Below are 14,747 nucleotides of genomic sequence, written 5' to 3' on the forward strand. Positions count from 1 at the left end.
AACACGCGCTCGGTATTATTTACTGCCGATGATAATGGCCATCCCTGCGATCAGCAATCAAGCCCCGGTTTCTGCAATTACTCTTCGCCATGGCGGTGTTTAACGAACCTGAATTACATTTCATCGGAAGTCGTAATGTTTCCGAGGCCGTTATTCTCAAATCGAGATAGCTCGGCCTCCAAAAAATAAAACCCCCCGACTGAATGGTTTGACCTTAATTTTTACGACCGATTTTTTTATCAATTTATCGCTCGGAGCAATCTCTCTCTCTCTCTCTCTCTCTCTCTCTCTCTCTCTCCGCTCCTCACCTGTTTTTCTTTCTCACATAAAAAAAGAAAAATATAATTTCAGGATCAATAATTTTCGGGTTATAAGTGAATACTAAACTCATGAAAACTGTGACTACTTAAATCTTATGATAAATAAATCAGGAACATATTTATGCATTTTATGAATCATATATATTATACTGCATAAAAATTGCGTGAACATGGCCGATTAAATCTTATATAAGAATTGCTTTCCTAATTCATATACGGCCAAATATGTTTAATGAAACAGAAATCGTTAATGATTTAAAAGATTTTTAAATAAAGTTAAATAAATAGCCTTCATAATTAATTTTCCGATTCTGCAAGGTTTAAAAAAATTTGTAAAAAGTTCAATTAATGTTAATTGACTGGAACATATTCGAGTGATATGACAAGGCAAAGAAATGTGAATTGCGAAAGTGACCGTAACATTGTATACAGAATTGATAATGGCACAATACTCCAAGTGTTCTCGTCCACAGTGACAAACATCAGGCAAGAAATCAACGTCCCCTATATTCTCAATTATCGCGCGTGTTGCTTTTTTGCTTTCTCGCTATATCTGCCATTGCACTTTCCTCAGTAATTACCACTTCAATTCATAACAGCGGACGCTGAATGAGCGTATACTCGACTCGTATCAAATAAATGAACATCGTGAAAATTGCACAAGCAGAATACAACGCAAAGGTCAATGCCCACTCTACGATGCAGTGATTTCGATGCAGCGAAACGTGGCGTTGCATCATGAATGGCACAATGAATGTGATATCGTACTACGCATCCACGATTTCGCGAAATGCTTGCCCAATTCCCGGAATGTTGAGCGCATTGGCAACGATACAAAAGCGAGTCGTAACACACAATGTAATACCTATATCTTTTGTCGTTGAGCAGATCTAATAAATAGATAATCGTACACGAACTTTCCACATATATCCCTCTATCATTTATTACTAGCTGAATTAAAGACAAGAATAACGTTTTGTAATTATAAAAAAATTTAGTTTCTCTAAATTTAATATTATTGCCAAAAAAGATCTTCATATACAAAGTATTATATACAAATGTAGCAATAAAATTAATTTTTTCTATAAAACTTTATTTTTTTTTAATAAATATATTTTTTAATCATTTGGCTCACATAATGTAAGTAATGTATCTTGACAACGACGAATGTGGAATGTAAGAGAATAGATGCTGCTTTAAGTATTAGAAAATTTTTTAAAATTCTGAACTTTGTCCGCGCACAGAATAAGGCAATCGTAATCGCGAGGAGCGGTTTCGCAATTCCAAGCGACAGCGCTGGTGATTCTTAGGGGACATGATGAACTATTATTGTCTGTTAAAGCCAGCACACGACTCAGCGAATGCTCGTTCTCGGATTGTAAGCGACATACAACAAGATTCGTGTTTCTCCACAGCTGCGAGAGAAAGAGAGAGAAAGAGAGAGAAAGAGACTAGCTTCACGAGAAAATATGCCACGAACGAGAGTAATTAATCACTCGCGTTGACTATTATCTTGCATATTGTGCCGCCTGAGAAACAGTCGTGTCTGTAATTAAACGTGAATCATCCCTTTGGATGAAATACAGTTTGCATTTTCATTTCGTCTCATGACTGCCGTAAAACTCCGCGCTACTCGCTCGCTATTACCCGTGCTGTCTTTCGAACAAAATGCAGCCTATTCTCACTTTATGTTCGCATCATGTGAAAATAGCGTTTGCGGTTCTAAAACGCTACAAATTATCTGATTAAAAATTTTGTTAGATAAATATCAGGAAATTTTAAACCATTATTATACATACATATGTATCTGAATTAATTTTTATAATAAATAATATTATTCAAATCACTTGATTCTACTGATGATTCTATTGATTAAATAGAATTCTAAAAAAGTGTATTATTTAAGAATAAAACCGTTCCACAATAGTACGTAGCATGATTGAATATATATTATAGTTCTGATGATATACAACTCATAAATAATTCATAAAATAATCAAATGACGAGCGGAAAGAATTGGGTCATCCATTGTTATGTGAACAAGCAATTCTCACGGTTCTAATCATGATTCATCGTTCTACCTTCAATCCCAAGATGCCCGCAACTCGGAACGCGTACCCTAGAGAAACCGCAACATTGATAGTGACGAAAAAAAAAAACTAATGGCGCCTCCGAAAGCACCCGTTCCGCGCGATCGTGGCGGAACCTTAATTCTTGGCGGTTTCTGCGGGCTTTGTAGCAGGCAACGATTCGAGAAGAAGGGACCCCGCGCCATTAGCGGCGTCGCCGGACAAAGACCTGACAAGTTTATGGCACTTTCGACGGATTTATTTCCCAAGCAACGGAATCTGAATCTCCGTTTTCGAGAGCGCGACTAATCTCGGCGCCGCGGATATCGTGTCATTATAAACTTTCTACGAATTTTCACGAAACGAATTCCGCATTTTGCTACGAATAAGGAACTACGCGAAAGGAATATACCGAGAAGTTTTAATGAGAAAGCGACATTAGAAACACTATGTCGATGTAGCTACACACAGAAAAATAATTATTCTACAGCCAAGAAAAGCACTTTACTTATTTTATTTTACTTCTTTTAAGTAAGTGCTTTTCTTGGCTGTAGAATGATTATTTTTCTGTGTGTATAAAATTATGTTCTTCCAACGTAAGTTAATTTTTTATTATTTCATTATAATGAGATATGTTTATTTTTAAAATGCTATCGTCGATGTGCGCTACGTTTGCTGCGGTGAAACAATTTGCTCGCACTTACCCCGTGCTGAACGCTGTACCGACATCGTGCCGCATGTCCGGAGCACAGGCAACGTCCTCCGATATTGATTTCCTTTATCGAATAAAATGCACGTCTCTTGTCGGCAAAAGCCTCGCCGTTACGTCGGAGACCCTGAAGACGGAGCCGCACGAATTTGGCCTGGGTGAATTCCTGCAGAGTCGCGCTGTGGTTCAAAGCTCCAGGTCGACCGTTCACCAAGTGCGTGTGGATCTTTCAAGTAAACAATTAAAATTCTTGTTAGCCCCCAACAATCTCCCACCAGGTAATTTATAGTATAATATATTATCTATTTGTGATATTTGATTGCAGTAATAAAAAAATTTGGCTCGAAAAAATTTTATTTATAATCTGTGTTCAAAAAATGTGGATTGTCTTCTGAAGATATATTTCTAACACAAAAAATTGTAATTTAATTGCAAATAATTTTAAAAATAAGAGAAAAGGGGGTAATATTTAACTATCTTTAACTGATTTTAATAGTTAGAACAAATAGCTGCAAATAAAATTAGATGTAGTCTGGTGCAATGTCTGCACTTCTGTGGTTGTTGAACGATCAGCGACGGTCAATTAGCGTCGGCGGGCGAAGCTACTAAATTCCAGAGACATGGGCAAAGAAGTAAATCATCCGCGAATGGCGCCGCGTGCTAAGAACAGAACGAGTTCCGTAAATGGAGAGCGTGCGGTACCTAATAAGGGACAATGGCTTGTATTTAGAATGCCTCGCGAACTTTCGCTCTGATTGCCAAACTTTATTTTTAATTATTTGTTTTCGTGCTTCCACAACAAATCAACAAAGTGCACGTGTCGATCGTTTTCGGCATTTACGCATATAATCTGTTGCGTTTTCTCTCTCTTTCACTTTCATCTTTCGCTTCCCATATGTCTCTATTTTTACGATCACGAGATTCTGTTTCTTGGGAAGCTGCAATGTCACACACGTGTGATACGCGGTGTGTGTGTGTGTGTGTTTCCAAAGTAATAATCGCTTACTGGAAAAATTGAAGGGGTTAAACGAGGAGCAGGCACTTGCTCCGAATTCTCGGTAGCTCGGCTGATAATTAAAACTCGTGCCTTGGGGAGCACGAGAGCACGCGCGATCGGTTTCGCGCGAGCGGAATCGCGATGAGGGAAGAAACGAAAGAGAGAAACGATGGAGAGAGAATCGATGATACAAAAACGGCGATCCCTACATTCCGACCATGTACGGCGCTACCTGGCCGTATAAGGGAGTATAGCGTACGCACCTTCTATATATAGGGAGGAAGCTTGGCAGTTTTACGCTCGGTACACGCGAGCCGGGCACGCGGGGAGGAGGAAGGAATAGACGGCCGAAGGAGGATGGAAGTGCATCTCCCGACATACGGCAAACTCGTTGCACCCGCTGCCGTTTCGCAAGAAAAGATGTCTCTCTGCCATGAGAAAGAGGAGATCCCCCGTACCTGAGGATCGATTCTCGCCACGAAATGATTACCTTTTATTCCCTGGTCTGGTCGCAAAAGTGTCTTTTAACGATTCGCGCGGGTAGTTGGGATAATGAGGAGATATTATCAGAAATTTGTGTCTCCTAAAGTAAGAATATTAAACGCTATTTCACTGAATAATGTTAGCAGTATCAGCAGTAAAGTTTATGTGTGTCAGAGATATTAAAGATAAAAAGTTTCTTCTTTCTAAATAAGTAAATGTTTAATCTCTGTCGTCTCTAAAAAAACTTGGAATTCATATAAACAAATATAATATACTTACATACTTTACAGAATAAGATAGAAAAAATAAATTATTAAATAATATATTTGTAGTTATTAAATTTTTAGAAAAAAATCTAAAAATTTTAATTACAAGAAAAATAAAAAACAAGAAATTGCAATAAATCAATTATTTTTCAAAAAATAATGATCCATCTACTAATTCGTCACGTGTCTAACAGTATTAAATAGAAGATAGCATTAACGTGATTACAAGTAATTGCCTTTCACAAATATAATTACATATACCGTTTCCTCAATATTTTTATGATACAAAATTAGAAACGCATGAATAAAGCAAATCGATATGCGCGGAACAAGGTAAAGGAAGTTGATTTATAAATTTCTACCGTAAACTGCCATAAAGAAAACATTGCCTCGCGGCAAACTTATTCCCGACGCGATGATAACGAAGTGAATGGTAAATTATCATCGCAAAACAGTATCAATCGCACATCTCCGTGCAATAATGGCTCGGAATATGAGGTTGATATAATAGCAGAAACGCACACTTTCGTTTCGCTCTTAATGCATCGCTTCCAATATCGATGCGTGTCGCGATTTACCGTAACGGTTTACTAAAAGAAATTAATTGAGAACTAACGGTCGATATGTATTATACAAGCCGCGCTAATTATACAAGATATCTATAAACTTTTATCTATATATATCTATTTTTAAGTTCTTCAACATAAAATTGATTTCTTATAAACGTGTCTCTCTCGAAGTATCAATAGTTTTAAAAATAAATTCGCGCGGTCAAAAATAAGAATTAAAGAATTAAATCTAAAGTGCACAAAGATATGACAAAAGCTTCAACGACTAATTTCATTTGTGATGTACCTAAGCTCTGAAAAAATAAACATTTTTAAATAATACGAGAAAATAAAATATATTAAAAATAAAGAAGATTTCAAAACACTCATTAGATACAGTTTTATATCGAGGAAACGGCGTCCAGTTCGCCGTTTATTAATGACCCTAAGTCGCCTCCGTGCCATTACTTCGCGAAAAACGATAAAAAGCGTTAGAGGGAAGAGCGGGAGGGACGGAAAAACGGGATCTACCGGAAGCAAGCGGGCCGGCAACCCCGTTGCCTGTAAAATCAGCGCCCGCTAATCATCCAATAGCGTAATTGCACACGCGCGGCCGCGTAAGACCGACGATAATTAACGATGCTGAGTGCGGCCGTGAGGATTTTCGCAAGGATTATTGATAATGACACGGTTAGTCGCGCTCGTAGCGGAACGAACGCCGCGAAAAATGCGTCGGCGAGCATAAACGCTACTCGTTGCATCACGCATGTCTTTAGCGTAACGCCTTTTATATTGGCTTAGCCCTTCCGAAATAAGAATTTCGTAAAAAGCAATGAGAATCACAAGCGTGAAATATAAACAATATGTAATAAAATAATCTCTCAATTTCTATAAGGACATCTTTCTACTTAATTTTATTGAGAGTACGAGCGTACGCTAGAAAATGAAACTGTTTTATTGTCGATAAAATAAAGCGTTGCTAGAGAAATAACGTTAGTAATATCTGACATTTGAATACTGAATCATATTGTAACGAATGAGTGAAGGTGAAGACGATTCATTTTCGACGACGATCAGGCCTTATGGGCACAGAGAGGTGCGCCGATTGGCAGCCTGACATTTGTATGCAACAGGTTATTAGAGATAGGTCGTTATGTTACTTTATGGCCGGCAGTTAAAGGGCTGGCGCGAAAAATGCACTTCGACGTGTTTTTAGTACGGGTTAATTATCCGCGTTTTCAACGCTCGCAACACCCAACGTTGCAATGAATACGTTATGTTATGTTTGTACGTGCAACAACATATCTGGAACTTAATGGCAGTTGCAAGTTTTTTTACACATCAGTTGAGTAATTTGTATCTCTTTCCTGGTTTTGCAATGCGTTAAACATTACTTTGTGAGAAGTAACAAGTTACAGTTAGCAAGTGCAGCGTAACTCCGATAATAACTCTATTTTGTACGAAAAAGTGCTCAATTGATTTAATTATACGTCTACTATTGATTTAATTATATTCCTATTATCAGATTGTAAAATGAGTAAGACTACCAAGAAACTCATTCAAATAAAATAGGATTGATATTATGAGGCGACAATATTTTTTGGGTGGCCATAAAAAAAAGATAAAATGTAAAAGAAAGAAGCTGATATTGGCAGACCACATTTTTTGAGCTTTGTGAAACGAGAAAACGTGTCCTCACCTCGCCATTCTCCATGGGGGTTTGTCTGGAATACTGGCTGGTGCATATGACCTCGTCGTCAAGCATGTAAACGGGTTTGCCCGCGACAGGCGGTGCCGAATATCTCGTCCAGCATTCCCCATCGCTCGGCGCGTAATACTGCCACGGTTGGAAGTTCTCGCCGTCCAGAGATCTCTCCAGAATCCAGGCCGCGGGTCTCGGCGAGTTCGCGGCCTTCACTATCACGTATTCCACTTGATAGACCTAGAAATATAACAATGCGAAGATGTCAGTGAGATAAACTCGGTAACACAATTTCCTAACTAATTATAAAATTTTTACAACTCATTGTAAGGTTTAACATGGCGCAGTAATATCGCATATTTAAGCGTTAATTGATAATTCGTAGTTAAAACATTTCGAGAGGATCAGAAAGGGAAAGTAAAGTCCGTGTTCTCTCTACACCCGCGGCTTTTCGTACCACGTCGTCGTCGTCGCAGAGTGCGTCAAGATAAAAATCGCGAGCTCAATGCCGGAGGCCGGATTTGCAGGTCTCCCGCGGCTCGTCGGAAACCCCGCCGAGACCGAGATCTCGCGACGGATAATTAATTCCAAGCAGCCGCAGATCGCGCAGAACTAGTTGGCGCTCGCTCGTGTCCCATCGACGCGATGAATAGAAGAACACAATATCGTTATAATGACACCGCTGCGTCTAATCTCTCTATCTTTTCCTCTCGCACGACCGTTCCAAGAAAAATATCACGCACCATTCCTGACGAAACTTTTGTCTGCACGTAGAATGCGTGAACCGCGATTTTATACGCAGTCCGAGTAGACAAGCGATGAAAATCAGCCGCTACTTGCTTTTATAGATAGATTAACTGCTCTCTTTTGCTTGCCTTACTTCTTATCTTCTCATTGTTCGCGTGTTAAAATGGTGTATGAATCGGCAGTTAAATATTCTATGCGTACATTATGTATAAATACCCTAGCTGTCTCTCAATTATGTCTTGATGCTGCCGGACGTAAATGGCAAATATGAATTTTAAAATACTACAATCTAGCGTAGCAAATTGTAAACGTGGCGCGCACGTAGGCGAGTATTGCATTACAGGATGCTTCGTTGAATACTAGACACGTGAATGATACTGTGCATGTATCGTACATTATTATCTTTACATAACACACGATGTTATGTGATATTTTAAATAAGCACTTCTTCAGATAAATACTTTTGTATAATTTTAAATACACGGATATATATTCTAATTAATATAGCAGTAATAAGAGAAAGAAAAAGAAAATGAGAAAGATATCTTGGATTGATTTAAAGTAGATATAATTCAATCAGTATCTTTTCCTTTTGATTTTTACATCGGATAATCATTCTCTTCTTCATTTATGAAGACGTCAAACAGTCTAAAAGCTTTTGCAAGTCCTGAGCGTGTGTAGAGATATGCAGTTGCATGCATCTCCGACTGCAGTCGTGATTTAACAAGACGGGAGTCCTTCATCCTGCCGTCCGTCGGGCCGCGTCTTTGTCGTTGTCGTTGTCGCTGTCGTTGTCCTCGTTGTGTCGTCGTTACGCCGGCATTGTGAGGCCGGACCGACGCCCACTTTCGGACCATAAAGACAGATCGCATGTCCGCGATACTGGCTACGTTTCCTTCTAAGGACTTCGTCCGGAACGGCCGATTCGGGCCCGTGGAGAAGCCGACTTCAATTATCCGGCCCTTTTACTTCGTAGACGAGGACGCGCATACCTATATGTGCGGCTTCGTGTGCGAGTGTGATGATCCCCGATCGCCTTTAGGCATTACAGAATCGTTACATCGGCGATCGAGAAATAATCTTTAATTTGCACGACCGATGTGCCTTGCTATGAATTATACGACGTATTGACGTGACGGGCAGCATTAACGAGGATATACCCGTCTCGTTTAGCGTGCGGAATGTGCAAACGTATATATGGCAGCACACCGAGGCTGCAGGGGAATACGTTTGCGCATCAACATTGTTATGACAGGAGCAAGGGAAAAGGGAAAGCGTTACGAGGCAACGTCTCTTCCCGAGGCTCTGCCCGCCTTTTATCAGCTAAATATTTGCGTTGGCCACACATGCTCCTCCGGTTTTCAGTCGCCATCGGCATCTCGCGTGCCTCGTCACATGGGGTAGGTCATAAGCAAACCACGAATGCATTACTGGCTCAAGGTTGCCCCCTTCCGGCCCTCGAGGGTGTTCGAGTATTCCACGCGGATGGTGTATACGAGAACTGCAGAGTTTATCGCGCCAGCACACGACAGAATTATCGGGGGATAAGGCGTGTTTAAACGGACGACCGCGTGCGTGTCTGACTTGTCGGGCCACCATTTAAAGGAGAATAAACGGAAACTATATAGAAGTTAGATCTGGAAACGCGAGTTGCTGCCATTATGTGCATTCACATTCTCGCTTTAATGTGCTTTTGTATTGTCGCATTCCCCATATATGGAAATCAGCGAAAAATCATACGTTATGCCGGTATAATGAACTGCGATATCTTTTGGAAATTTATATGCATGTATAGGTAAGAAAAATATAATTTTTATCAAGCTCGAAAATTGAACTGAATAATTCAAATTGAACTTAATTTTGGATTCTTTCTGTAAATTTGTGTTTCACGATAATATACATTATTATTATCACAAAAAATATATAATTCAGTTTTTTAACTATCATTTTCCGTATGTTTAATTTCGGGAGCGACACTATCGTGTACTGCCGTGCTGCAAAACGGCTCGTATTATCGCGTGAGAGCACGTCGATATTCCGTCGATCGTGTTAAGAAGGTGTTCCAGGGCAGACCACTTGGTTTAACGGGTACTCCGTTTACGTACGGTGGAGTTAACGCGTGTAAATACTAGGCGGGATTGAATAGCCTTGCATCAAGGCACGTCAAGGGCCGTACTTGACGCACCTTGCCTCGACCTTCCGATACATCAATGGCGTAGATATCGCGATCACGCTATAATAATTACTATAAGATTTGTAGGTACAATTAGAATATAACTTTGTCGCGATCACGCTATAATAATTGCCAAGATTTGCAGGTTGGCACAATTAAAAAGTAATTTTGTGTCAAGCCAGAATCGCCATGTTTCACATTTACATGATCTATATAATAATGATTTTATCAACGGAACAAGTGCAGTGTATATATATCATTACATGCAATATTTTAACTGTCTATCTCGCGCTTGATATGCCTATATATAAATTAAACAGATTGCTGACTCCAAATTAATTGGCACGAAAAGTGCTGATAGTGATTTTCTATTGTTATCATCCTATTTTATTCAATATTAAATTCAATATTAGAATCGCAGTGTTCCTTTCCCATAAAACTGAGCACTAGCAACGCTTTTTTAGGAGCAGCGACGTCATTTCTTCCGCGAAAATGAAAAGTGGTCGGTACGAGATTCGCGCTCGATCTCGCGCTCGGTATCCGAGAAACATGGATTGTGTTTTGCCTCCGTGGTCTCCGTGGGGAATTCTCGAAGCACCGGCCACGTGACACGGCGCGAGAGAAATGCAACGGACGGCTCCCACGATCACGAGCGACAGCTTCTTTCGTTAAACGCATCCACAGCCTTGTAAGGATGCACCTGGTATTAGCATCAGATGACAGAAATGGCTTTGTAGCTGACGCGTATACATAAAAAAAAGCCGATAATAACCTAAAGAATCAATGCAACTTGTGATCCAAAATGGATCAAGGTCGATCGAAAATGATCGAAGGTGGTCAAACCGGATATCAATTTTATCACGCTACTATAATGCTTGCAAATTACAGTACAGATAAACTAATTTAATTTTACGAGTAGTATGTACATCATAAAAAATACATATCAAAAACATGACAATGTTTTGTATAAATTAACGTATAAATTTTGCGTAATGCTTATTCTTCTCTAAGTATCAGGTTAGTGAGTAATAAAAAAAGACAAAATAACTAGTTATTTATATCTTCTATTGGAAGACAGAAGATATATTTTTCTTTCTTCTGTAGTTAAAATATTAATATTTAATTTTGGAAAAAGAATAATTATTACCCTGGTTAATTATTACCCTGTAAAAATTATGTTTCCTAATTTAGACTATCAATTACACGATACTACCCATTTCTCTAAGATTGCCGCGTTGGATCAAATGCTTTCACGTATAATCGTACGGTCGATCACTCGAATCTCGACTACTTCCCAAACAAAGGCTTTAGTAGAATTACCAACCAGTTAACCCGGACTAAGAAGAGCAGATATCATCAGGCGCGAGGCGTCGAACGATTCGCTAAGGTGTGGAAGCGGCAAAAGAGACTAGGGAACCAGTATCGTAAACAGATCTCCCGCGACTCGTAGCTGTTATCCGCGACAGGATCTCGAAGGAGAAGCGACACCTCCGCCAGTAATGCTCACTCTCGTTCGCGCGCGTTTACAGCCGCGTTTTACAGTTTCACGCTCGCCAGCAACAATGAGCGACACACGCTGGCCGTGTCTTTGCGCGATTCGCGATAATAAACGAGCTGTGTAATTTCGAAAGAACGACTTGGGATATCTGCGATCGATTGCGTTAATAGCGAAGAAAACGCGAGTGACGAAGGAGTAAAATGTGAAATTCCGCGATAATCGTGAATTTACCGGTAGTTTAATCGACCATACTTCAAGAAGTGTAGTTAAAAGAAACTTATGGGTGATTAAAGCACGTTGTAAATCTAGCAACGAACAAAGAGTTGCCACAACATGTTTGCTCACATGGCGAACAAAAGTCGCCGGTCGTCGTTACGGAGATTCTCACGAAGTAAGGTGCTCCAGCATCCCCCTTTATGGGCGCGACCAACGCGCGGGACTCCCTTCTTGACCGAGGCTAAGGGGCACCTCACTAATAAATTGGCATTGCACGCTATCTCGCCAGGACCGTAAATGGGGTGCACCAAGAGAGGAGTGCACCGGCAAGAAATTTTACCGGACGGCCGGTTTCCGAAGCCGTTAAGGCTCGAAGCATCTGTACCTCGCTTCGTCTGGGCTTTCTTCGGGATCGACGGGCAACGAAGAAATGTCTGTTGTTGTTATAGAAATCCCGAGTCCTCTCGCTATCTCTTCTCGCGAAAGCGCGAGTAATAATGATTTACACACGCGACGTCATCCGTAACTCGTTTTGTTCAACAAGTTAAGTGGGAGATAATGAGAAAACGAAAGTATTCGTCACTTGTAGCACGTTGCAACAAATTACGTGTTGAACTGAATTCGTATTAAATGTGCAAAAAGATACACAAAATATTTTAGACTTAATGAAGAATATTTCGGCTTAGGATAATAAATTTATAAAAGTGCAAATTATGGTTTTTCTTATTCGATAAGCCCACGAAAATCTATTTTTCATCAAAATAATCAATAGCGAGAAACTGTCTATGAGGCTTGCATTATTAGACGATTTCTTGTCACCACGTATTAACGTTTTTCTTCATTGTCGACCCACACAAACGGAACGACCCACAATGGTCGAAGGGTGAAGAAGCAGGGTAAAACACAGAACAAAAGCGATTCTCTTGAAAGACTGGCATGGCGCCTTTCGACTCCCACGTGAGCAGACTTCAAAATACGAGTTGTCGCGATCGATCAGAATGACGTGAACGCAGTTGCAAACACTATTTTAATTAGATATTCGTGGTGAGCATTCCGATCTGTGCAATTGAAATCCGAGAATTGGTGAAATTTTAGTAAATTATTCTAGAAAAGTATGCATTAGCAGATAAAATTTGTTAGAAATGAAAAAATTAATTTAGATAATTGAAAATATAGCGAAAATGCGCGATGTTCATATTGCATGTTATCAAATTTTATAGCGCAATAATTATAGAGAGCATGTTACCTATTAACCATTATTTATATGCTATACTTTAGAAAGATCTCTATTATGTGCATTTCTATATGTTAATTAAGTTAATAAATTATTTGTACGAGTCAAAGTAAAATACAAAGTATATTCTACTATATATCGTAGTATTTATTCCTTAACAGCTATATCGTAATTATCAGTAGTAATGTTTTAATTTGTACGTTTTATAACCATGCATGACGAATTATTAAAAGCCATTGCGGTGAAATAACATACTTTGATGGTACTGATAAGAGATCTTGAGAAATCTGTGCACGCGATGTGTAATTAAACGACTAGCGCCCGATATTATTCATTCAAGATACGCTTAAAATAATTCGATAACGAATCAATTAAATGTCGCTACGAATGAGCCGGCGTAACGTGTTATCATCTATTCCACGGGAGAATATTGCGTGGAAAATACGCTCGAGATATGTTATTAAATCAAACCGCTTATTGCTACCTTTCTTAGAAGCGGCGGGTTCGTAAAAATATTCGGGGAGTGTCTGACACGTAAGATTTTTTTGCCATTTAAATACCCGCTCGGCATCGAGCATGTCTTTCTCGAACCAGGTCGCCAATATAACATAATACACAGTGACGAGAAATTGTGCGAGTGTAAAATAAACTTTTCTTGAAATATTAATTAGATGTTCGATTGACTTGACGAACTGCCGGCGCGAATAAAGCCGACTAATGTATTCTATAGCTTCGGGATATTTTCACACTGTATGGCGTTATTACGCGTTATCTACGACATAATCTTACATGGTAGCTAATGAAGCATTCAAGAAACCTTGTTCAAGAAGCCCATTCAACTCTTTTTAAGAGATAAAATTTTTATATAACGTAATAATACAACTTTCTGATTAAAAATATAATCCTATCATAATATAAATTAACAACGCAATAAAGAATAAAGCTGGAGAATGTTTAATTTAGGGTAAAAATAGATCGTTGATTGCAATGAGTCTTCATTCCAGTATTTTTTGTACATTAATATTGCGTATTAATATTCATAATGCGACAATTTATTCCAACTACTTGCGGAAATTTCTCAAAGTTTAAGATCAAACGAGCGTATTTCCGCTCTCTCGATTCACAAGTACGGAGTACTATAAATAAAATATAGTCGCGTTTATATTCCATACATTTCTCTTCTCTTTCTCTCTCTCTCTCTTCTCTTTCTATGCAGCAGCTTACTTATGACGGCCGTATTTTGATGACATGTCATGTCGTTGGCTACCACGTCTCGGTCCGATGCATCGGACTGTATGCACGAAACGAGCAGATTTATCGGAGAAGTCTCCCGTTACTAACACTAGAAGGTGGACGTATTAATTGCGGATGGATTTAAAGTAACGCGAGACGACTTAATCCGATTACGGAACTCGTGACGGCAAGACGAGAGATTCGCCGCGATCTGAAATTCCTCTTATAGATATAAAATTACCAAGGCCTTTAGGCCTAAACACATCATGTGGAATCTCACGCTTTTTTTTCGACACGATTGCGTATCCAAACTGACATTTTCCATGTCTCTCCAAGACAGCAAATGTCATCTGATATGTACAGCACATATATGAAGCGTTATATGATTTCCATAATTGTATATTGTAATTATTAAAGAGCTCGAACAATGTAACAAAATATATATAAATAAATTAAAAAATAAAAGATAATTTTTATAATTACTCTTGTTTTCTGTTAACAACGTTACTTTTGCTCATCTCTCCGATAAAATATAATTGTTAATTTTTATTT

The 14,747-nt window shown here is 39.1% G+C and overlaps 1 protein-coding gene across 1 annotated transcript in view; it reads right to left on the reverse strand.

Annotated features, from left to right (window-relative positions):
* Nucleotides 1-14,747, reverse strand: part of LOC112451810 (laminin subunit alpha-1) — a 143,632-nt gene that overhangs the window by 91,104 nt on the left and 37,781 nt on the right. The window contains exons 3-4 of the mRNA XM_025011694.1: nucleotides 7,092-7,334; nucleotides 3,094-3,324 (exon numbers count right to left, since the gene is read on the reverse strand). Of these exons, the coding sequence (XP_024867462.1) occupies nucleotides 3,094-3,324; nucleotides 7,092-7,334 (474 nt within the window). The remainder of the gene's footprint in view (nucleotides 1-3,093; nucleotides 3,325-7,091; nucleotides 7,335-14,747) is intronic.

Source organism: Temnothorax curvispinosus, unplaced genomic scaffold (genome assembly GCF_003070985.1).
Source record: "Temnothorax curvispinosus isolate PA1 unplaced genomic scaffold, ASM307098v1 QBEX01002587.1, whole genome shotgun sequence".
Classification (NCBI taxonomy): domain Eukaryota; kingdom Metazoa; phylum Arthropoda; class Insecta; order Hymenoptera; family Formicidae; genus Temnothorax; species Temnothorax curvispinosus.